Genomic DNA, 23600 nt, shown 5'->3' with positions numbered 1-23600 from the left:
TCCTATCACCTTCATCTGCCCCATCTACAACAAAACATGTCTCTACTGCATCATACTCTACAGTCTAGGCAGGCGCTGCAACCTTCCAACAGTTTGACTTCACCACTAAGGCAGATGGATGCCAACAAATAATACGTCAAACAGTCATGGGATATGTAGTTGGTAAGGGTGTTGAGACTTCGGGGGCTCTTATTTCCCTCCCAGTGCTTATTTGCATTCAGAGTGTCTTTAAACTACTTTTGTTGTCCACTGACGTTATCTTACCATTCTTAATTTGGGAACAGTAGTTGCTTTGGAAAACGATAATCAAGCATCTCTGAACGACATGACCAGTCCAACGAAGCTGATGTTGAAGAATCATTACTTTGACACTGGTGATCTTTGCTTCTTCCTGTATACTGACATTTGTTCGCCTGTCTTCCCAAGTGATATGTAAAATTTTCTGGAAACACCGTGGATGGAATCTTTCAAGGAGGTGGAGATGTCATTTATAAGTGGTCCATGTTTCACAAGCATGCAGTAAAGTTAGTAGTACAATAGTTTTGTAAGCAAGCATGTTGCTTGCTGTGAATGTCTGAGTCCTTAATCGAGAGAAAGCTGCACTCACAGACCTCAGGCAATGCTGTGTTTCGGTATCACTGTTGGCCATTGTTGAAAGATAACTGCCTTGGTAGGAAAAATTATTGATATTTGCCAACATCATTAAGTTGGATTTGTGGCACGGTGGGGGGGGGTTGTTTTGTGCTTGCTTGTTGGCACAGCACTTTGGTTTTTTGGATGTTGAACAATAGGCCAGGCTTTCCATAAGCTTCTGTTAAGATATTTAGGATGGTTTGGAGGTCATTTGGAGGTTTGACAACCATATGTCAGGAGTGCTCTGATGGTGTTTCCTGCTTGGCAGGGGGTTGGACTCAATGGCCCTTGTGGTCTCTTCCAACTCTATGATTCTATGATTCTATTCTATGATTCATCTTCTGAGTGTGCACACACTACATGCTTTGAGCCTACTTTGCTTTGAGCTTTCCATCTGTTTAATATATGATTTCTACACCGGTGGGGAGTTTCTCTTTTACAGTGTGTAGGGTCATGGTGATGAAAATAGTAGGGGTTATTTATTATCTTAGGAAGTGGGATGGGTTGTTAAACCGTTCTGAGAGCAGAATAAAGGGTCTTTTTCTGTGGGAATGAATTCGGGTCCCTCGAGGTCCCCCAGTCCCAACACCAGGAGCAGCTGGACACGCCCCAGCTTGGGCTGCCATGCGCGGAGCCCGTTATCTCTTCCCCTCAGGGGTCCAGAGAGCAGACCCACCACACGGCTTTTATCCTAAACAACAGGGCGCCTTTCCCCCTCAGTTATGGTTTCGCCCACATTTTCCACCCGCCAATCCCGAGCGCGCTCTTGCCCGCAACCTCCAACCAGCACGCGCGCGGCGGCCTTGGAGCGTTAGCTAATACCGGGAACCGATAACGGCGGAGGCGGTTCCTCGTGTGGCTCCTCCTTCTCCGCCTTCCTCTCGGCGGAGCCTCGGAGGCGACGCCGCCTCTCCTTTCCCGTCGAGTCGTTTCCTGGGCCCGCTCCGTCGCTTTGCTTTCCAGCTGCGGAGGGAGCTGCGGCGGCGCTTTCTCTTTCTCTGACTCCGGGCTCTCTCGGTCGTGCGATGGCGCCTCTTCCTGGCTTCCCTGGCGGGGGGCGGTTTCCATTAGCGCTGTTGCCGCTGTTTTCCTCGCTGTCCAGAGTTCAAGGTGAGGCGGGGGGGCTTCGGTTCTTCTCTCAAATGGGAGGCGCCCCGCCTCCCTCCAGAGACGGATCATGTCCGCGGGCGAAGCAAGGCTTTCTCGGGGATGCCGCGTCCAGGGCAGGAGGGAACTAGGAGCCTGTCTATGTTTACCTGAAGTTTGCTCTCTTCCCCTTCCCACGTGTTCGTTCTTATTCTGCTCCGCCTTCGGCTGTGACAGCACTTCAGATATTTGAAAACAGCCTTAACGTCTCCTCTCCAATCTTCCATCTTCCAAGGCTAAGCATCCTCTTTTTATTGCGCTTCATAAGATCTTTAACCATAGTTTCTCCCACACAGATTCTTTCTCAAAGTAATGGCTCCATCATGGGGAAGGACACAATCCTTCAGTTGCTGGTGTTGTTTGTATCTTTCTCCCTCTGTCTCCTGTTAGTCATTAGATGGGGGTAGCAGGTGTGCCACCCATGTGGTTCTCACAAGTTTGTTTAGATGAAAAGGCAACCACTTATTTTCCATGTGTGTAGCAGGTGGTAGATAAGGCTCCCATCTGAGCCTCAATTATCTGTGAAGAAGCCCCTTAAAATTCAGCTTACATCTGAAGAGACATAGTTATGATTACTCTATAAGTCTTACTGCTGCCCATCTTGTTCCAGCTGTGCTCTGCAAATGAACTCCCAGAGTCTATTGGAACATGGTCCTATAGATCCCAGTAGAGGAAAATGTCATAGAGATTTACGAATTATCTACTACACTCCAATGAACCTTGCCTTCTTTCCTATAGCTTCAGAACTTCCTCTGAATTTTTATTTCCAAGTGATTGCACCCATCCACATGTAGCCAATGCTACCCTAAGGAGCGGGGATCCGAAAGACAGTTATCCTGCTGGGACTGTTTTGCCCTACCGTTGCATTGCAAGTTATGAGTCTATTCCTGGAGACACTCTTTTTCTTACATGTCTTGACACTTCAAAATGTCAATAGAAAATCCTAGGTTTTGTCAAGGTAAGTTTCACTTAATTAGCTGAATATCTAAAACTGTTGAACTTCCATCTTAGATCAGATATCTTGTTTGAGGACTGGAAGAGACCCAGAGACTAATAATAATAAAGGAGGCTTTTCTTTTATAGAACATTGGAGACTTAAATTGAGGAGATGTAATATTCTGAACATCACTACTCCTAATGATGGACTCAAGTGGTGAATTCCCTTGGGTCTGTAGACACACGGTGCTTTTAAGAAACAAGAAGAGAGCAATAGCATGTTTGGAGGAAATATTACAACATTGTAGTAAACAAAATAGAGTTTTTCATTATCTCAGCTGTCGTCTTTTTGATACTGGATAGTGTCAGCAGTAGCAGTCCAAAAACTTTGGACATCTAAATGCAGGGGTAACAAAGAGATAAGTGTACATGAAGCAAGAAATGGTCTCTCAACTGCTTTCAACTCATGAAGGAGAAAAGAAAGAACACTAACTTCTGCATCCATCCCTAAAAATGACGTTATTGTGAACCACCAGTAAAACTGGATATTGAATTATCCTTTAATGAATATAGTATTTCCAAGGACACTTTCAGACTGTGTCTATATTGCAGGAGGGAGTCAATTAAATACCAACAAATTCAGGCAGCACAGTTGAAGTGTATTTGGTTCTCTTGCGCATCAAATCAGATTTTTTAAAAATAAAAAAATCTGGACATTTTGCAGTAAAGAATGTGATGGGGAATTGCGCTGGAGGTACTAAGATAATTCTTTTGGACACAATGCCGTATAACCTCTCCCCAAACAAACAGGTCACCTGAAAGTGGCCTTGGTGTTTGTAGTGTACCCTTTTTATTTTATTTTCTTTTTAAAGAAATCAAGGCTACATGTGCTAATGCTTGTTTTGATTTTCCTGTTAGGAAGTCGATGTCCTACTATAAATTTAGAGAATGGCAGAATAGTAAAATCAAGTGATATGCGGCTAGGTGATGAAATAACTCTAGGCTGTAATGAGGGGTGAGTTGTAGGTTGCCTTTTGTACCTACTTGGCTTTGTTTAGAACTCCTGGGAGGGGCTCGTGACAGATACATATTAATTGTTAAAATATTAGGCTAGATTTTTGACATTCTTGTTTAGTCTGTGTTATAATTATAATCAGGGGTGTCCAGGGAAAGGGTGAGGTGGGGAGTAAATACTTCAAATAAATTAATAAACAACTTAGCAGCACCAGAGAACAGGTCTACCATTTCTGGTTGGTTTAGTAACTGAACAGTGGCAAGCTCTGGCTTCTGAGAAACTTGTATTCAGGTCTTTCATTTGGTTATTTCTCAGTGTGTAGAACTGTCTTTCAATGTGTTTCCACTCACTGATGAAATCCCCAGTTCTTTCCCTGGCTCCTTTTACTCTTTGCAGCCCTTAATTAAGTGCGCTGCTGCTTCAAGCAAGTCCACGGTTCTCTGTGCATTTCTCTAAAAATAAAATAAATATGACAGAATAACAATATTAGACCACACTTCCCCTTCTCTCCAGCAAAATAAACATAATAATATTTTGCAGAGTTCATGTGTTCCATACTTTCTCAACCACAGCTCTTCCCCCTATGATATGGTGTGATAATCATGGATTTTATCTACAATCGCTTTGGCAAAACAATTTTCTAAATCATTATAAACTCAAGTGCGGTGTTATGACATTTTTAATGAAATAAGGTCTGTTGGGAAGATCATGAATTCCTGCCTTTACTGCTCCCCTTTGTTTTTGAGGTGACACACTACTCCCCATCATAGCTGAATGTCAATCCTGGATTAGATACTTGAATTGTGTTTCAAATACTTCACCTTGAATTGAGGAAGTCCACTATGATGAAATTTGAAAGCCTAGGTTGCTGCTTACAAAGGCACTATGTCCAAGCTACTGGCGTTTTTATGTTGGTATCACTTTTTCTCGGCACTCTTTAACAAAGAGATAATTCCTGTACAGTGGTACCTTGGGTTACAAACGCTTCGGGTTACAAACTCCACTAACCCACAAGTAGTACCTCGGGTTATAAACTTTGCCTCAGGATGAGAACAAAATTTGTGCGCCAGCGGCAGGCCCCATTAGCAAAAGTGTGCCTCTGGTTAAGAACGGTTTCGGGTTCAGAACGGACCGCCGGAATGAATTAAGTTTGTAACCTGAGGTACCACTGTATCTGGAATTAAATTAAATAGGTAGTTTGTCTCAACCTAGACTGACAGCATCCAGAGAAAGGGCTTTTTCAGTTGCGCTGCCCCACCTATAGAATCCTCTCCCCAGGAAGTTTCCCCTGGTCTCACTTTCACATTATTTTAGCAGCAAGTGAAGACCGCTTTATCAGGTCTCATTCAGTGTTGTTTGAACTGGCTTCAATCAAACTGTTATTATATTTTTGCTGCTGTGTTGTTTGTAACTGCTTTTGAACTGGTGGTGGTTGGTTTTATTTTTTTCCGTTTCTGTCAGCTAGCAGAGTGGTGACTCTGTAGGATGGGATATAAATAATCTAAATAAACCAAGTATACTGCATTTGAAAATATGCTCTATTCACATACTTTTTAATGCCCAATTCACTAAAATAAAAGATTTCTCTTTCCCTTTAGGTACAGATTGATAGGCGAAAAGACTCTTCGATGTGTGCTTGTAGGCGACAAATTGGAGTGGCATACGGGACCTCCATTTTGCCATCGTAAGATGAATTGTTAATTTGAATTTAATTTAATATAAACTCAATGTGCTATTGTGTGACTCTATTTATTGCAGAAGTGTAAGTGTCCTCAACCAATATTCAGAGTTCAGGATGCTTTCTGATCATGCTCAATATACTCAAACCCACCCCCACCCCCGCTGAGCATTCCTTGCTCTGAAGGCGGCACTGGGGCTTTGACAGCTCCCTCTGTGAAGTTTCAAGTCCAGCTTGCTTCACAGAAGATCCAGTTTGCTTTTGAGGAGGTTGCAATACCTACACAGCAGTCCACTTTGGTTCAGTGTTTGGGTGAAAGTTAAAATGGATGATCAGGCCCTGAATTATCAAAAGATTACTTCATAAAGTGGAACATCATTTAAGTGAAAATAACTTTAGTCCAAATACACTCCTAACAGAGATGCTTTTGCAATTGTAGTCCTGCTGAACTGTTAATGTTTCTTTTGATTCCCAGAAATCCGATGTTACCCCCCTGAAAACATTCCCTTTGGCTCACACAGTGGTCGACCTTTTGAAGAGTTTTATTATGGCTCATCAGTGACATACACTTGTAGAGAAGGTTTCTCCCTTATTGGAAGCCCAGTTAGTACGTGTTCAACTTCTGCAGATGGTACTCGTGGAGAGTGGCAGCCATCTCCGCCTAAATGTAAAGGTGATGGAGATTATGTTTAGTATCTTTGATGTACTATGTTAATGTAATTTGTGTGCAATGGCTGGTGAATGGAATTCTTGTTAGAAGGAGCTAACTTTGCAGTCTGCTAAGCACTGTATTCCTGCTGTTCAACCTGTGAGGTATTCAGTGGGATTGCAAATGATTCAGTGTAAGAGATGCAATAGTATTGCCCCCTCAATGAGTTGCTTGTTTTAATCTGAGTCAGTTTGAGAGTTTATCCAGGCATATCCAACTCCCAAAAGACTGTGATCTACTCCCAGTATAAAAAAATCTACCCATTCTCATTGGAGGGAGGAGGAGCGTGCGTGGGGTGGGTGGATTGCCCAGAATTGTTGAGCTTTTTTTAGGAGGGAAGTGCTTTTTGGGGGAGGATTGCACATAGTTTTTTGTAGCTTTCCCCCCATAACTTTTTGTACATAAGGATCCCATGATCTACCATGATCAGCTGGCGATCTACCAGTAAATCACGATCTACTGGTTGGACATCACTGGCCTCTAATCCAACCAAAATAACCACTATTGTGTCCCACTGAGAACAAAGGAAATTAGATTTAGTTCTGAGCAATTTATTTGATTAATTTCATTTGGACTTGGTTTGGCTTTCTACATTCCAAGGGCTCTTTGTGCAGTATCTATACTAAACAAATCTTGCATTCAGATGAAGTAATCAGTATATAATGACCTAACTTTACCCATAGTATACTGGCATAATACTATATGCCATATATCAGCCTTATTAGGAATAGCCTGCATAGATGTGATGGTTGTTTAAGAAAAATATTCAGTGGGTCACGAATACTTTAGTGAAATAACTTCAGCAGACGGACTAAGGGCAGATGATGCAGTCATCTTTCAGTAACTAAGCAGATCTAGGAAGGCAGGTTCTGAATGTACTAACTAGATCTACACCATTTAACATCAAAATCTGAGGGATTGGGAAACCTGATCCAAAAATTGTATAGGGCTTTAAATAGTTCTTAGCAATTTCCAGAAAGCTTTCCCTGAAGTGCGACTCAGCCTATTTTAATTTTATACTTGCTGGAATGATGTTAATGTTTCTAGAGGTTAGTCTTTTGTATCTTATCTGATATTATCTCCTTGTACATCACTTTGATAGTTCCTATCTCTGAAGTGGTTTACAGACTTGTAGAATAAATACAGGTGAAACTCGGAAAATTAGAATATTGTGGAAAAGTTCATTTATTTCAGTAATTCAACTTAAAAGGTGAAACTAATATATGAGACAGATTCATGACATGCAAAGCGAGAAATGTCAAGCCTTTATTTGTTATAATTGTGATGTTTATGGTGTACAGCTGATGAAAACCCCAAATTGATAATCTCAGAAAATTAGAATATTAAATGAAATCAGCAAAACAAGGACTGCAAATAGAGCAATATTGGACCTCTGAGAAGTAGAACCGTGCACATGTACTCAGTACTTGGTTTGGGCCCCTTTTACATCAATTACTGCCTCAATGCGGCGTGGCATGGATGCTATCAGCCTGTGGCACTGCTGAGGTGTTATGGATGACCAGGAAGCTTCAATAGCAGCCTTCAGCTCTTCTGCATTGCTCATTCTCGTGTCTCTCATCTGTCTCTTGGCAATGCCCCATAGATTCTCTATGGGGTTCAGGTCAGGCGGGCTTGCTAGCCAATCAAGCACAGTTATCGCATGGGCACTGAACCAGGTTTTGGTACTTTGGGCAGTGTGGGCAGGTGACAAAGTCCTGCTGGAAAATGAAATCAGCATCCCCATAAAGCTCGTCTGTGGAAGGAAGCATGAAGTGCTCCAAAATCTCCTGGTAGATGGCTACGTTGACCCTGGACTTAATGAAGCACAGTCGACCAACACCAGCTGATGACATGGCTCCCCACAGACAAATAAGCAAACCTTTGCTTGTTTTTCTGAAGTTTGCTTAGTTTTTTCTTTCTTGCCTTTGCAACTTGGTGAGTGTCTGAGGTGGGATGGACAAACAAGCCACAGTTAAATAAAAAGGTGCTAGCCGCACCTCTAATGCCAATCTACAGTTGCAACAAACTGAAGTTTATATGCTAATAACATCAGACTGTAGTTTATTTGCAGTAGATAAACCATAGTTAAGTCCTTGTGCAGAGTTTAATCAGCCATGGTTTAATTAACAGGTAGATTTCTAAATATTGCTCTTCTCTTTTCAGTGGTCCGTTGCCGTGATCCTGAAATAGAAAATGGAAGAGTGACAACAAAGCCTCAGCGTTTTTACACATATGGAGATCGTGCAGATTTTGAATGTAATCCAGGATATGTTATGGTGGGGAGTAGCACTTGTACATGCGGGCCTGACCATGCATGGATTCCTCTTTTTCCAAAATGCTTTAAGGGTAAGTATCTTACTACACCTAATTGGGTTCCTTGGAAGGAAGCATAGGGTATAAATTCAATAAATAAATGTCAGAGCTATTGTGTTGCACTTGTGTTGCAGAACATACTTATTTCTTTGCCCCCTCTGTTTTCTACCACCATTGTTGCCACCATCCATCCAGATGGAGGTCCCCAAAAAACAACTTCTAGCACAGATGAGTTAATAAAAAGCAGGGTGGATTTGATTTAAATGAATGGATTAATGGGATTCATTTACCAAAAAATTTAAACATTGCATATAAAGCCTCATGCTACACAATTAAAAACAAATCCTTATTTCTTTATGAATAGCCTTTGGACTATAATGTTACTTAGAAATAGAAAAACTATATTTAGAAAGATTTATCCTCCAAAATAGTTTTTTTTTTTTTTTTTTTTTTAAATCCATTTTTATCCTCCACAGCGGGAACGCCTGGAGGAGGAGCTGGAGGAGATGACAACCCAGGCCCTGGAAATGGTAAACATTTGCTTTTCACTGTTATTGGTGGATGCATTTTAAGAAGTAGGGAGTGAGCAAGAATTGAGTTCATGGATAGAACCAGAGTGGAGGAAATGGACTCTTGTCAATATTTACAGAGATAAGTCAACAGAGAGAGGATTAATTTTATTAGAAGAATATCGTGAGGAGACTTGGGTACATGGTAGTGCAGTAGTTTTGAGATACTGGAATTACACGCCATAAGAAGAACCTGCAACAGAATGTTGTGGTGTGTGGCCTTCCTTCTGAACTGTGCCTATTCAGAATTTAGCAAGCTATTTCCCCCAGTCAGTGCATTCCATTTCCCTTGTCCCGTCCCATGTTCTGTTTTTCTTTTCCAGCTGTCACTATGTTCAACCGCTGTTTGGCCTGCTCTTTCTTCATTAGTCTATGTTTTGAAGGGGTTGCCTCTTTAGGTTTTCTTTTACCAAGCATGCAAATATCCACTTGTTTCACAGTCAACATTCTGGCTGCAGTTCAATAGGCACTCAACCATCCGAGTTTGCATTTAGGTTAAGGCAAACTAGGCGGTTAAAGTTCAAAGATAACATGATCTGCCAGCTAATTAGCACCCAGAGAGCTGGTGGGTTGCTGGGGACCCAAAAAGCACTGGTTAACAGGCTAGAAAATAAATAAATAAATAAATAAATGCAAGCTAGCCAGCTTAAAGGAATTACTTGACTTCGAAAGAATACAACTGATAAGATAAACACTGAACCTTCAGTTTATATTGCCTGTAAATCTCCATCTTGTACATGTTGTGTTTGCTGCAAAAACAAAACTGAATTCTGTCTGTGTGAGAAAGGAATCAGAATCAAATGAAAGGAATTGGAAGACTATCTTTTTCTTTATTTCTCTTCTTAGCTCGCTTTTCTATTATCTTTAATTCTTGTTTTCTCTGCTAAGTTTATCTATATGCTTTTTGAAGTTTCCTATCTTGGATTGATGAAGATACACACAGGAAGGTGATGGATGGAAGATGAAGGGCCCTGCTTAAGGGGCAGAGGAGAGGATCTCCCAGGGTGGGAGGCTACGGGAAGAGGAAGAAAGTCCCACCCACATGAGAGCTGGGAGGGTTCACTTCTGTGTGTGGAATAAAGGTTAAGGTATAATTGTGATAGAGGACCTGGTATTTGTTTTCTTCTGCTACTTTTCTTTATTATTTGTTATCTTCTTATTTTGGTTATTCTTGCTTCTCTCCTATTTATCTTCTTTAGATTAGTTCAGCTTTTATTGTATTTTATGTTGAAAACTCTTAATAAAAAAGGATAGCAGGGGAAACTGAAATGAGAAAATGTCAGTGGGAAAGCTAATGTACAGAAATTGTGAGAACCTGTCTTGTGGTAAAATGGAAGGGAGAAGTGGAAGCATTTGTTCTGTTGTGTCAATAGATGTAAATTTTATAAATAGGACATATGCTCCTTATTTTTTTGTTTTTGTTTTGGTACAAAGTTTTATTGAGAGAAACTAATCTACAAGAAATAACATAAAAGGAACTAAAAAGGAAGAAAAGATGAAGGATAAGGTGCGAGACTGGTTACATTACGCTCAGATTAAAGAAGTTTTTAAAAATGACAAAAAGTTAGGGTTCCAGGTGGAGAAATCGAAGTTAGAAACAGAATTGTTAGAACCAAAGACTAAGTTACTATCTAGAATGTATAACTTGCTGTTAAAATGGAATACACAAGACGAAATGGTTAAATCGGCTATGATAAAGTGGGCGCAGGACATTGGGCATAACATTATGTTTGAGGATTGGGAAAGGTTGTGGACCACTGGGTTGAACTTCACCGCATGTAATGCTCTGAAGGAAAATGTAATGAAAATGATATATAGATGGTACATGACCCCAGTTAAACTTGCCAAAATATACCATTCGTCTGATAATAAATGTTGGAAATGTAAAGAAAATGAAGGAACATTCTTTCACCTCTGGTGGACATGCCCTAGGGTGAAGGCCTTCTGGGAAATGATATATAATGAGCTGAAAAAGGTATTTAAGTATACCTTCACTAAGAAACCAGAGGCCTTCCTTCTGGGTATTGTCGGCCAGAAGGTGTTAAAGAAGGACCGAACATTCTTTATGTATGCAACAACGGCAGCAAGGATACTTATCGCAAAAAACTGGAAAACTCAAGATCTACCCACACTGGAAGAGTGGCAGATGCAGCTGATGGACTATATGCAACTGGCCGAGATGACTGGCAGAATCCGAGACCTGGGAGAAGAGAAAATGGAGGAAGACTGGAAGAAATTTAAGATGTATCTACAAAAACATTGTAATTTGGTTGAATGTTAAGAAGGATGCTAGATTATAAAAAATTTGCCACCACTAAATTAGATTTAAATTTGATGATAAGTGAGACTAAAGAAAATATAAATTTTTTTTTGGAAGAATTGCTAGATTATATTCGAATGAGTGGATATGAGATTGTAAACAAGTTGATAATTTGTTTGGAAAAAAAACTTTTAATGATGTAAATGGGAGCGGGAGACGTGAGGGAGTCCAAAGAAGTGATGAAACTATGTTTGTGACAGAAGTAAGATTGTTTATTATTTGTGCATTTATATTTAAAAACTTTAATAAATATTTATAAAAAATAAAAATAAAAAGGAAGAAAAGAGCAAGAGAACTACACCATCCTTTCTCACCACTGTATCTTAAATATTATCCTATTATCTAATGCTTCTTGGGTATCTCAGATACCTTCTGACTGCTTGGCCAGTTTGGTCAACTTCCAAATCCACTAGTGTCTGAAATACTTTTTTTAATGCTGAATTTTTGAATGGAAAAATCACTCAGAAATTTTGAGGAGTAACTGCTCTGAGGGTTTTTCCCTTTCCACTTTAGTTCTTTGTGGGGCTTTTTAGATGCTAGAGAGTCCTTTAGCTCTGTCTGGCTTTCTACAAATTGTATAACTTATGGAATGTTTTTCTTTGTACAAAGACATCTCTTTTATTGTATAGAAAATCCAGGCAAAGATTTAAAGGAATGGATACTACAACCTTTGAAGACAGAACTTTTTTATGTATGCTACTACAGCAGCAAGGATTCTTATCGCAAAGTATTGGAAGACACCAGATCTACCCACTCTGGAAGAATGGCAGATGAAGATGACAGAATACATGGGACTGGCAGAGATGACTGGCAGAATCCGAGACCAGGACAAAGAGACAGTGGAAGAAGATTGGAAGAAGTTTAAAGACTATCTTAATAAACATTACAAAATTAATGAAGGCTAAAAAGATATGGGTTTAAAAATTAGTGGTTTGCAGGGGCATTGATTAAGGAAAAAGAATAGAATTAATAAAAACTATGGGAAATGTGAGAATGGATTTGCTGATAAGATAAATGAGATTAGAATACAGAAGGGGGAGGTGTGAGGAGGTCGGTGAAATTAGGTTTAGAAAATATGGTTTGAACTTATACTTGTTTTTGATTTAGTTACAGATAGGTAGCCGTGTTGGTCTGCCATGGTCAAAACAAAATAAAAAAATTCCTTCCAGTAGCACCTTAAAGACCAACTGAGTTAGTTCTAGGTATGAGCTTTCGTGTGCATGCACACTTCTTCAGATACACTGAAACAGAAGTCACCGGACCTTTCTATATAGTGAGAAGGTGGGGAGGGGTATTACTCAGAAGGGTGGTGGGAATGGGTGATTGGCAGATAGCTGCGATGAGCCTGTTGACGACTCTTAACGACTGCAATAGGTCTAACAGGAAAAAGCAAGGGGTGAGAAGGTGAAAAATGGCTTTGTCATGTATAATGAGATAAGAATCCAATGTCTTTGTTCAAACCAGGTCTCTCCATAGTTTTAAGTTTGGTGATAAGTTGCAATTCAGCAGCTTCTCTTTCCAGTCTATTTCTGAAATTCCTTTGTAATAGAACAGCTACTTTGAGATCTTGTATAGAATGTCCTGGGAGATTGAAGTGTTCTCCTACTGGTTTTTCTGTCTTGTGGTTCCTGATGTCGGATTTATGTCCGTTTATTCTTTGGCGTAAGGTCTGACCTGTTTGTCCAATATAGAGAGCTGAAGGACACTGTTGGCATTTTATGGCATACACAATGTTAGACGATGAGCAATTAAATAGTCCCGAGATGGTATGTGTGATGTTGTTGGGGCCAGTAATGGTGTTGTCCGGGTGTATGTGGCAGCAAAGTTGGCATCTGGGTTTATTGCAGGCTCTGGTGCCAGTGTCCGTGTTAGGTCTGGTTGTAGTATTATTGTGGGTTAGGAGTTGTTTAAGACTGGGTGGCTGTCTGTAGGCAATGAAAGGTCTTCCTCCCAGAGCTTGAGAAAGAGAACTGTCATTGTCCAGGAGAGGTTGTAGATCTCTGATGATGCGTTGTACTGTTTTAACTTGGGGGCTGTATGTGATGACTAGAGGTGTTCTGTTATTTTCTTTTTTGGGTCTGTCTTGCAGCAAGTTCTCTCTGGGTATCAGTCTGGCTCTGTTGATCTGTTGTCTAACTTCATCTGCTGGGTATTTTAGTTCTAAAAAGGTTTGCTGTAGATCTCTTAGGTGAGAGTCTCTGTCTGTAGAATTGGAGCAGATGCGGCTGTAACGTAGTGCCTGGCTATATACAATGGACTGTTTGGTATGTTTGGGATGGTAGCTAGAGGCATGTAGATATGTTTGTCGGTCAGTTGGTTTACGGTATAAGGTGGTGTCTATGCGCCCATCCTGTATTTTTATAGTAGTGTCCAAAAAATGTATTTCTTGCATAGATTGATTCATTGTTAGGTTGATGGTGGGGTGAAAATCATTGAATTTCTGGTGGAAGGTGTCCAGGGTCTGTTGACCATGTGTCCAGATGATAAAAATATCATCAATGTATCGCAGGTACAAGAGAGGTTTGAGTGGGTAGGAGTTTAGGAAACGTTGTTCTAAATCCGCCATGAAGATGTTGGCATACTGTGGGGCCATGCGGGTGCCCATTGCTGTGCCGCTGATCTGAAGGAACAGGTCATCACCGAATTTGAAGTTGTTGTGGGTAAGGACAAATTGGCAGAGTTTGGTAGCAAAGTCCGCTGTGGTTTTATCTGAAATGGTATTCCTTATAGCTTGTAAACCATCGTTGTGTGGGATGTTGGTATACAGAGATTCCACATCCATAGTAGCTAGTATAGTATTGTTGGGAAGATTATTTAAAGATTGTATTTTCCTCAGAAAATCTGTGGTGTCACGTACATAGCTGGGAGCACTGATGGCATATGGTTTCAGAACAGAGTCCATATAACCGGAGACACCCACTGTAATAGTGCCAATACCTGAAATGATGGGGCGTCCTGGATTTCCTGGTTTGTGTATTTTAGGTAGAAGATAGAAAGTTCCTGGTCGAGGTTCTGTTGGTGTGTTTGTGAGGATCTGTTCTTGGATGTGTGGGGGTAGCTCCTTAACAATCTTGTTCAGTTCTTTTTTGTATTCTTGTGTGGGGTCTGAGTCCAATTTTATGTAAAAGGCGGTATTGGAAAGTTGTCTGTGAGCCTCCTGAATGTAGTCAGTTTTGTTCATGATGACGACCGCTCCACCTTTGTCCGCTTCTTTAATTATAATGTCTGGGTTGTTTCTGAGATTATCTATGGCTCTCCTTTCGGCATGGTTTAGATTTTGTTGTAAGCGATGGTGTTTTCTGGTCACATCTGTTTGGATTCTGTGGCGGAAGCAGTCAATGTACAAGTCCAGTGTGGTATTGCGTCCATCAGGAGGGGTCCATGTGGAGTCCCTTTTTGTGTAACACTTTTTCGGTGGTAGTTGGTGGTCAGTGTTCTGTTGGGAGGGTGGTTGTTGTTCTGCAGTGGGTTGTGAAGTTGTTGCTTGTTCTGCTTTGTCTTGTTGTTGTGTGTGTTGAAAATACTCCTTCAGGCGTAAACGGCGGAAAAATGCTTCCAAGTCCCCGCAGAACTGGATCATGTGTGGGGATTTGGCAGGGCAGAATGACAGTCCACGTGAAAGGACTGATTCCTCAGCTGGGCTGAGTGCTTGCTGTGAGAGATTGACAATATTGTTGATCTTGTTTTGATTAGTAGCCTGTAGGTTGGAAAGGTTAGAGAGTTTCTTGTTTTTCTGTTTTTTCAGTAGCTCCAGTTGAGAGTGGTAAATGTTCTGTTTTTCCTTTTGGAACTCTTGCCAAGCTTGGTGGTTCCTGATAGAGTTGTCCAATACAAGGAGTTCCTCCTTTATTAGCTTCTGTTTAGAGTAGAGAACGCTGATCAGATGTTTGAGCAGCTTCTTAGAGAAAGTGCTGCATAGTTTTCTTGCATATTCAGTGGGATACGTGGATTGTAGAGGGTTCTTAATTCTAAGACCCTTGGGTATAATGTCCAGGTTCTTGCATTTAGTAAGAAAGAAGATATCAGTCTGTACCTGTGCAAGTTTCTTGGTGAGGTTGATGGACTTCCATTTCATGCGGCTCAATGTGGTGCCTTCCATAGTTCCAGTTACAGATAGGTAGCCGTGTTGGTCTGCCATGGTCAAAACAAAATAAAAAAATTCCTTCCAGTAGCACCTTAAAGACCAACTGAGTTAGTTCTAGGTATGAGCTTTCGTGTGCATGCACACTTCTTCAGATACACTGAAACAGAAGTCACCGGACCTTTCTATATAGTGAGAAGGTGGGGAGGGGTATTACTCAGAAGGGTGGTGGGAATGGGTGATTGGCAGATAGCTGCGATGAGCCTGTTGACGACTCTTAACGACTGCAATAGGTCTAACAGGAAAAAGCAAGGGGTGAGAAGGTGAAAAATGGCTTTGTCATGTATAATGAGATAAGAATCCAATGTCTTTGTTCAAACCAGGTCTCTCCATAGTTTTAAGTTTGGTGATAAGTTGCAATTCAGCAGCTTCTCTTTCCAGTCTATTTCTGAAATTCCTTTGTAATAGAACAGCTACTTTGAGATCTTGTATAGAATGTCCTGGGAGATTGAAGTGTTCTCCTACTGGTTTTTCTGTCTTGTGGTTCCTGATGTCGGATTTATGTCCGTTTATTCTTTGGCGTAAGGTCTGACCTGTTTGTCCAATATAGAGAGCTGAAGGACACTGTTGGCATTTTATGGCATACACAATGTTAGACGATGAGCAATTAAATAGTCCCGAGATGGTATGTGTGATGTTGTTGGGGCCAGTAATGGTGTTGTCCGGGTGTATGTGGCAGCAAAGTTGGCATCTGGGTTTATTGCAGGCTCTGGTGCCAGTGTCCGTGTTAGGTCTGGTTGTAGTATTATTGTGGGTTAGGAGTTGTTTAAGACTGGGTGGCTGTCTGTAGGCAATGAAAGGTCTTCCTCCCAGAGCTTGAGAAAGAGAACTGTCATTGTCCAGGAGAGGTTGTAGATCTCTGATGATGCGTTGTACTGTTTTAACTTGGGGGCTGTATGTGATGACTAGAGGTGTTCTGTTATTTTCTTTTTTGGGTCTGTCTTGCAGCAAGTTCTCTCTGGGTATCAGTCTGGCTCTGTTGATCTGTTGTCTAACTTCATCTGCTGGGTATTTTAGTTCTAAAAAGGTTTGCTGTAGATCTCTTAGGTGAGAGTCTCTGTCTGTAGAATTGGAGCAGATGCGGCTGTAACGTAGTGCCTGGCTATATACAATGGACTGTTTGGTATGTTTGGGATGGTAGCTAGAGGCATGTAGATATGTTTGTCGGTCAGTTGGTTTACGGTATAAGGTGGTGTCTATGCGCCCATCCTGTATTTTTATAGTAGTGTCCAAAAAATGTATTTCTTGCATAGATTGATTCATTGTTAGGTTGATGGTGGGGTGAAAATCATTGAATTTCTGGTGGAAGGTGTCCAGGGTCTGTTGACCATGTGTCCAGATGATAAAAATATCATCAATGTATCGCAGGTACAAGAGAGGTTTGAGTGGGTAGGAGTTTAGGAAACGTTGTTCTAAATCCGCCATGAAGATGTTGGCATACTGTGGGGCCATGCGGGTGCCCATTGCTGTGCCGCTGATCTGAAGGAACAGGTCATCACCGAATTTGAAGTTGTTGTGGGTAAGGACAAATTGGCAGAGTTTGGTAGCAAAGTCCGCTGTGGTTTTATCTGAAATGGTATTCCTTATAGCTTGTAAACCATCGTTGTGTGGGATGTTGGTATACAGAGATTCCACATCCATAGTAGCTAGTATAGTATTGTTGGGAAGATTATTTAAAGATTGTATTTTCCTCAGAAAATCTGTGGTGTCACGTACATAGCTGGGAGCACTGATGGCATATGGTTTCAGAACAGAGTCCATATAACCGGAGACACCCACTGTAATAGTGCCAATACCTGAAATGATGGGGCGTCCTGGATTTCCTGGTTTGTGTATTTTAGGTAGAAGATAGAAAGTTCCTGGTCGAGGTTCTGTTGGTGTGTTTGTGAGGATCTGTTCTTGGATGTGTGGGGGTAGCTCCTTAACAATCTTGTTCAGTTCTTTTTTGTATTCTTGTGTGGGGTCTGAGTCCAATTTTATGTAAAAGGCGGTATTGGAAAGTTGTCTGTGAGCCTCCTGAATGTAGTCAGTTTTGTTCATGATGACGACCGCTCCACCTTTGTCCGCTTCTTTAATTATAATGTCTGGGTTGTTTCTGAGATTATCTATGGCTCTCCTTTCGGCATGGTTTAGATTTTGTTGTAAGCGATGGTGTTTTCTGGTCACATCTGTTTGGATTCTGTGGCGGAAGCAGTCAATGTACAAGTCCAGTGTGGTATTGCGTCCATCAGGAGGGGTCCATGTCCATGTAGTATTATACATGACAAAGCCATTTTTCACCTTCTCACCCCTTGCTTTTTCCTGTTAGACCTATTGCAGTCGTTAAGAGTCGTCAACAGGCTCATCGCAGCTATCTGCCAATCACCCATTCCCACCACCCTTCTGAGTAATACCCCTCCCCACCTTCTCACTATATAGAAAGGTCCGGTGACTTCTGTTTCAGTGTATCTGAAGAAGTGTGCATGCACACGAAAGCTCATACCTAGAACTAACTCAGTTGGTCTTTAAGGTGCTACTGGAAGGAATTTTTTTATTTTGTTTTGTTTTTGATTTGTTTGTTTGTTCGTTTATGTTTTTATTGTCCTTTGTGTTTATATGTGTTTATTCAAAACTTTAATAAATATCATTTAAAAAAAAAAGAAAATCCAGGCAAAGCTTTCCAATTTACTTTGCTTTATTTTAAAATTTTCTAAACTGCTTTTAATAAATTCCAAAGCTGAACTGGTTAGGCTGGTGCTGTGATGTTTTTTATTGTAATTATCTGTATTTTAATAAGTCGGTTTCTCTCTCCTCCCCCCCCCCCCCGGTGTTTAATTGTTTTTACATGACTTTTTTAGCCATTTTCATTTTATCTGTAAGCTGCCTTTACTCCCTATCTGGGAAAAGGCATGATATAAATAAATATAAAAATAACAACCCCCTCTTTTTTTATAGGAGCAGATCCAGAGACAGTGCCTCCTGGAGACAATACAGGTACAGCTGAAAAGTTGTAGTGACAGCAAATTTATAAGCTTTACAGTTTTCTTTGCTTTAATTTAAAATTTCCTATACTACTTTTATGAACTGGTGATGCTTTTTATTGTAATTATCTGTATTTTTAATAGGTCACACAAACAATATTGGTGTTTAATTGTTTTAACATGATTTTTTAAAGCTGTTTCCATTTTCTCTGTAAGCTGTCTTGATTCCCTGTCTGGAAAAAAGGTGGGATATAAATAAATATAATAATAACAACCCCCTCTTTTGTATAGGACCGACACACAATCCAGAGACGCCTCCTGGAGATGACACAGGTAAAGCTCTATGCTGGAGATACGGCAAGGACAATGCCTACTTGAAACATAAGTTTGTACAGTGTTGTATACGCACTATGTTTTGGGAAAACAAAACAAATTCCTTCCAGTAGCACCTTAAAGACCAACTAAGTCAGTTCTTGGTATGAGCTTTCGTGTGCATGCACACTTCTTCAGATACACTGAAACAGAAGTTTCCAGACCCTTCTATATAGTGAGAAGGTGGGGAGGGGTATTACTCAGAAGGGTGGTGGGAATGGGTGATTGGCAGATAGCTGTGATGAGCCTGTTGACGACTCTTAACGACTGCAATAGGTCTTACAGGAAAAAGCAAGGGGTGAAAAGGTGAAAAATGGTTTTGTCATGTATAATGAGATAAGAATCCAAGGTCTTTGTTCAGACCAGGTTTTTCCATGGTTTTGAGTTTGGTGATAAGTTGTAATTCAGCAGCTTCTCTTTCCAGTCTATTTCTGAAATTCCTTTGTAGTAAAACAGCTACTTTGAGATCTTGTATAGAATGTCCTGGGAGATTGAAATGTTCTCCTACTGGTTTTTCTGTCTTGTGGTTCCTGATGTCGGATTTATGTCCGTTTATTCTTTGGCGTAAGGTCTGGCCTGTTTGTCCAATATAGAGAGCTGAAGGACACTGTTGGCATTTTATGGCATACACAATGTTAGACGATGAGCAATTAAATAGTCCCGAGATGGTATGTGTGATGTTGTTGGGGCCAGTAATGGTGTTGTCCGGGTGTATGTGGCAGCAAAGTTGGCATCTGGGTTTATTGCAGGCTCTGGTGCCAGTGTCCGTGTTAGGTCTGGTTGTAGTATTATTGGTCTGGTTGTAGTATTATGTAGTATTGTAGTACTGGTTGTAGTATTGTAGTATTAGGTCTGGTTGTAGTATTATGTTTTGGGAGGAAGTGCTGGATTGTATAACTATGACCATGCAGAAAAAGCTAAAGCTTTCAGCAAAGAATATTCTTTTGAACTACATACCTATTCTTTTGAACTATATACCTATATGGAAATTAACATCCGGACAATGAAAATGGATTCTATTTGCCCGAATGGTGGCCAAGAGACTGATGAACTGGAAGAATAAAGATAAGATTCCTTTCAATCAATGGATTGACAATATGACAACACTCGTGACTTATGAATGGACTGCTTATAGACATAGACTTTGTTTGGGGGGGGGAAATGACAACATTTGAACTGAGTTTATACAGAATGTAGCATTAATATCCACATATTTATTAGGATTACAACATATCTTATTTATATAAGTATGCATGGGAGTATATTACATTGCAACTTTGTATATTGATTCTTTAGACACATATTTGTTCATATTTTTTCCTTATCTCACCTTTCCTTTCTTTCTTTTGTCTGTATTACTTTATTTCTTTATAACTGGAATTCCTTCAATAAAATATTAATACATACAGCAGAGAGAGAGAGCCACAATCTGTCAGAATTAAAGTGCTTCAAATTTTAGCTCACACTTTTAATTTTCTTCTATTCTAGAATCTAAAAACATCACAGCAATTGTTATTGGTAAGTAATTACAGAGCTGGTTACTTCAGTGTACAATTGCTGCTATTGTATTTTAATGCCTTGTGCATTTCACTAACTTTTTTCTCAAATTTGTGGTTTAAATGTTAAAGACTCCTACTTGGAGGGAAAAAAATGATTCTTTATCAAATATTCTTAGGGTACAGACGGATATACCGTACTTTGTCTGTTTGTTTATTTGGTGAGGCCAGCTCTACATCCTCCACTATCTTTGCTCCTGTAATGTACATAGCTGTCTCTAAATTCAGCCCAGACTTCCCCCATGCTGTGACTTCTAATGTTCTTGCACCTGGGTGTGGCTGGGGCTTTTTAAAAAATCCTCAGGAGTAAGGGTGTCTTGAGCTCAGGCATACCATCTCTAGGGGGCCTAGTGTTGAGGTGGCTGTGTGTGAGAGACACATCGCAGGGCTAATGGCCAGCTCCTTCAGAGTGCTTGATCTCCTCCGCTGCACATGCATGTCACACGATACGTGTGACATCACACGCATGCTGGGGCCCCTCAATCATGGGGGCAACCTGGTGACTCTGCTTCAGCTTCACACACTGCTTAGGTTGGAGAGTTGCTCTTTGATTCTCATTAGGGCCTCTCAGTCTGTAGAGCTGACATCTGTTAGGGGCAGGAAGAACTCTTTGCTGCAATCATTCTCTGAGGACAACTGCACATCTGCCCCAAAAGGGGGTAACTTCAAATGTACAGTGGGCTCGCTGCTCAAGGTATTTGTCTAGAGACTTTGCCCAGTAACACCTGAGTGGCTTTAACGTCCATTGAGTATTGCAAGGTAACAACTTGTCTTGTGACTTCTATTGATACTATTGCTTTTCCTCAACAGAAAACAACTTCTTTGTCTTATTAATTGGTACTACGGTATATCTTTCTCTTTTTTCCCTTCAAGGATGTCTCGTGGCTCTTGTAGTTGTGCTTGCTCTAGTTGCTGGACTTTGGAAATACAGATCTTACAAGAAAACTGGGTGAGTCAGTCCAAGAGAAGCTGTCCCTGATTTTCTGTAGCCTTCTTGGTTGCTGAGTGAGCTTCCATACGCTTCTTGACTTCTACTTTGCTCACACTTTCCGCATATATGTGCTTAGTGTTCAGAAAGGGCTTGCACATTTTTTGTTGAACAGTTGCACTAATCTGCTAAAACAGAATAAAAGCTAAATAAAGCAAAGTAATTATTCTAGAATGGCTATTCAGTATTTTATCCCATTTCCAGCATTGGTGTTCTGATGTGACAGAAATGGTCCTTCTCAGTTTACATCAGCTGTCTATGCCAATGCCGACTTCACAATGACTATTCTTTCCCTGTAAATCTTGAAATCTACTATTAAATAAAGTTATAAAACATTATTCTCTATTTTACAAATGTGTATCGCAGTCTGTGGTTTTTGCTTTCAGACACAGTAAGAAAATGGATTTGTTGAACAGTTCTTTCTAAAGGCAGTGATGTTTTGTTTTGGTTTTCCCCCTAGAATAATCTAGGCCAGTGCTGTAATCTAAACCAACAATTTGCAACAATAACTTATTCTGCACATTTCTCTTGCATGGCTTTTCTTTCTATTTTTTCATACAGGGCTGTCCATTTTTGTTGTAGCTTTGTATGCATGATTTTACTGTTTTGATACCATGCATATGTTTTCCCATAGTTTGTGAGCACTAATTAAGCTAATTAAGTTAATTTGTTTCCATGGATTAATTCAGTAATTATTTACTCATTATGAATATCCAGTGCAATAATTTCTGTCCCAGGTAGGTTACATGTCTTTTAAGTCTTTTGTGGGATTTAGATTTGATACCAAGGCAAGAGTTATGTTTGATGAAGAGGCCGTAACAACCCCAGTGCATAGAAGGGCAAGCTCTCTAAGAGGAATCTATTAGGAATCTCTATTTTTTCTATACTTAGGCTGTGTGTCTCCTACCCTTATATCTGTTTTGCTTATATAATCCTAATTCACTTTATCTGCTTTACTTCTAATATCCTGCAGTTGCTAACAATCTGTGCAGTACTTCTGCTTCTGCAACTTCTGAAATTGATTTTCCTGCTCAAGAAGCAACAGCATGGCTACTGCTTCAGTGTGAAAGTTACTTACATTACTTTTAAAATTTGAATAACATGAAGTGGAATGCAGATGTATTTGTGTGTTGCTTTTTTCCTTCCTGACAGGAAAACAAAACAAAACTTTGTAATGTTTTGAACATAGGTATTAATTTTTAATTATTTTATTTTTACAGAGAACCTGAATATCCCTCTAGCTCTGCTCAATTTGACATGTCGGTATCAAAATCTGGATTGCAACCCAAAGGTTCCAAATTGCCGTAGCCTTTTGCAGTAAAGCTGTGCTTCAGCACCCTTTCTGGTGATCATTAATTCCTAAAAGTTCTAATTTTTATAACTGGAATTGAGGGAAGGACTGTGTGAAAAGTCAAAGCAATTCTCATTAAGAACTGGCCATCCAGGTGATTCAGCTACTTGAAGCATGAAGCAGTACTGGGCCCCAACACAACTCTCATCATTTGCTCTTACCTTTGCATAGAACTGGGTTCCAGCTTCCCTTGAAGAATGTCTCTCTAAGTGCCTTAATCAAATACAGAGCCAAGCAGAATTGATTGTGTATCTACACTGGCAAGGTGTTTTACTATTTCTTCAAACCTTGTAAAGATGTAATGGGTTCTGTGTAGGAAATGTGAAATGTTACCATTTGTTTCCTAGAATCTTGTTCATCTCATGAAATGGAGGGGGCAAGTGTAGTTATTAAAATTTACCAACCTTTTGACTTCCTCAAGCCTTTCTCATGCAGAATTTTAAAAGCTGCCTTGATTTCCTTACAGGATTTTCAAAAGTGTACACAACAGTAATATGTGCCTAATAGAAAATATTCTTTTAAAAAATCATCATAGGCAAACAAAAGTTCTGTGTACTTAGTCAAAAAAGCAAGGAACACTTTTGAGACACCTTAATTTCCGTAGGAAAAAGTTAAATAAAATAACTCTCCCATTAAAATCAATTAGAGTGAAAACTGCAGTGCTTCAAATGTATTGAATTAAACTTGTTACATTCATGAAGGTATTTTTTTTTTACAGTGCTTTTAGAATCTAAATTGTGCATCTTTATTTAAATTGATTAAATATGTATAGAGAAGAAAAGTTGTTTATCTTAGAATGTGTGCAAATAAATTGAAATGTTAAATAAAAGACACTAAGTATTATCACTAGCTTTTCTACTCCCAAACTGATTGTGCAGTGTAGCTTGGGTTGATACAGCTATCACCACATGGC

General features: G+C 40.1%; 1 protein-coding gene across 4 annotated transcripts; it reads left to right on the top strand.

Moving 5' to 3' along the window:
* Positions 1-1537: 1537 nt before the first annotated feature.
* On the top strand, positions 1538-23383 carry LOC309343452 (complement component receptor 1-like protein). 4 transcript variants are annotated; one of them, XM_081865034.1, is made up of 12 exons: positions 1596-1743; positions 2518-2737; positions 3634-3730; positions 5329-5414; positions 5884-6081; positions 8281-8463; positions 8907-8960; positions 18395-18433; positions 18712-18753; positions 20281-20310; positions 21222-21297; positions 22557-23383. In XM_081865034.1, exons 2-12 carry the CDS (start codon positions 2707-2709, stop codon positions 22642-22644), a joined length of 924 nt encoding a protein of 307 aa, XP_081721160.1. In that variant the 5' UTR covers positions 1596-1743; positions 2518-2706; the 3' UTR covers positions 22645-23383. The 4 variants fall into 4 exon arrangements, with proteins under 4 accessions (XP_081721158.1, XP_081721159.1, XP_081721160.1 ...); XM_081865035.1 differs by having other exon boundaries at positions 2518-2741; positions 3638-3730; XM_081865032.1 differs by lacking the exon at positions 2518-2737 and having other exon boundaries at positions 1538-1743.
* Positions 23384-23600: the final 217 nt, after the last annotated feature.

This window comes from Podarcis erhardii, assembly GCF_964252035.2.
Source record: "Podarcis erhardii genome assembly, chromosome: 6".
Lineage (NCBI taxonomy): Eukaryota > Metazoa > Chordata > Lepidosauria > Squamata > Lacertidae > Podarcis > Podarcis erhardii.
Note: the sequence above shows the minus strand (reverse complement) of the source record. Positions and strands in the feature narration are given on the sequence as shown.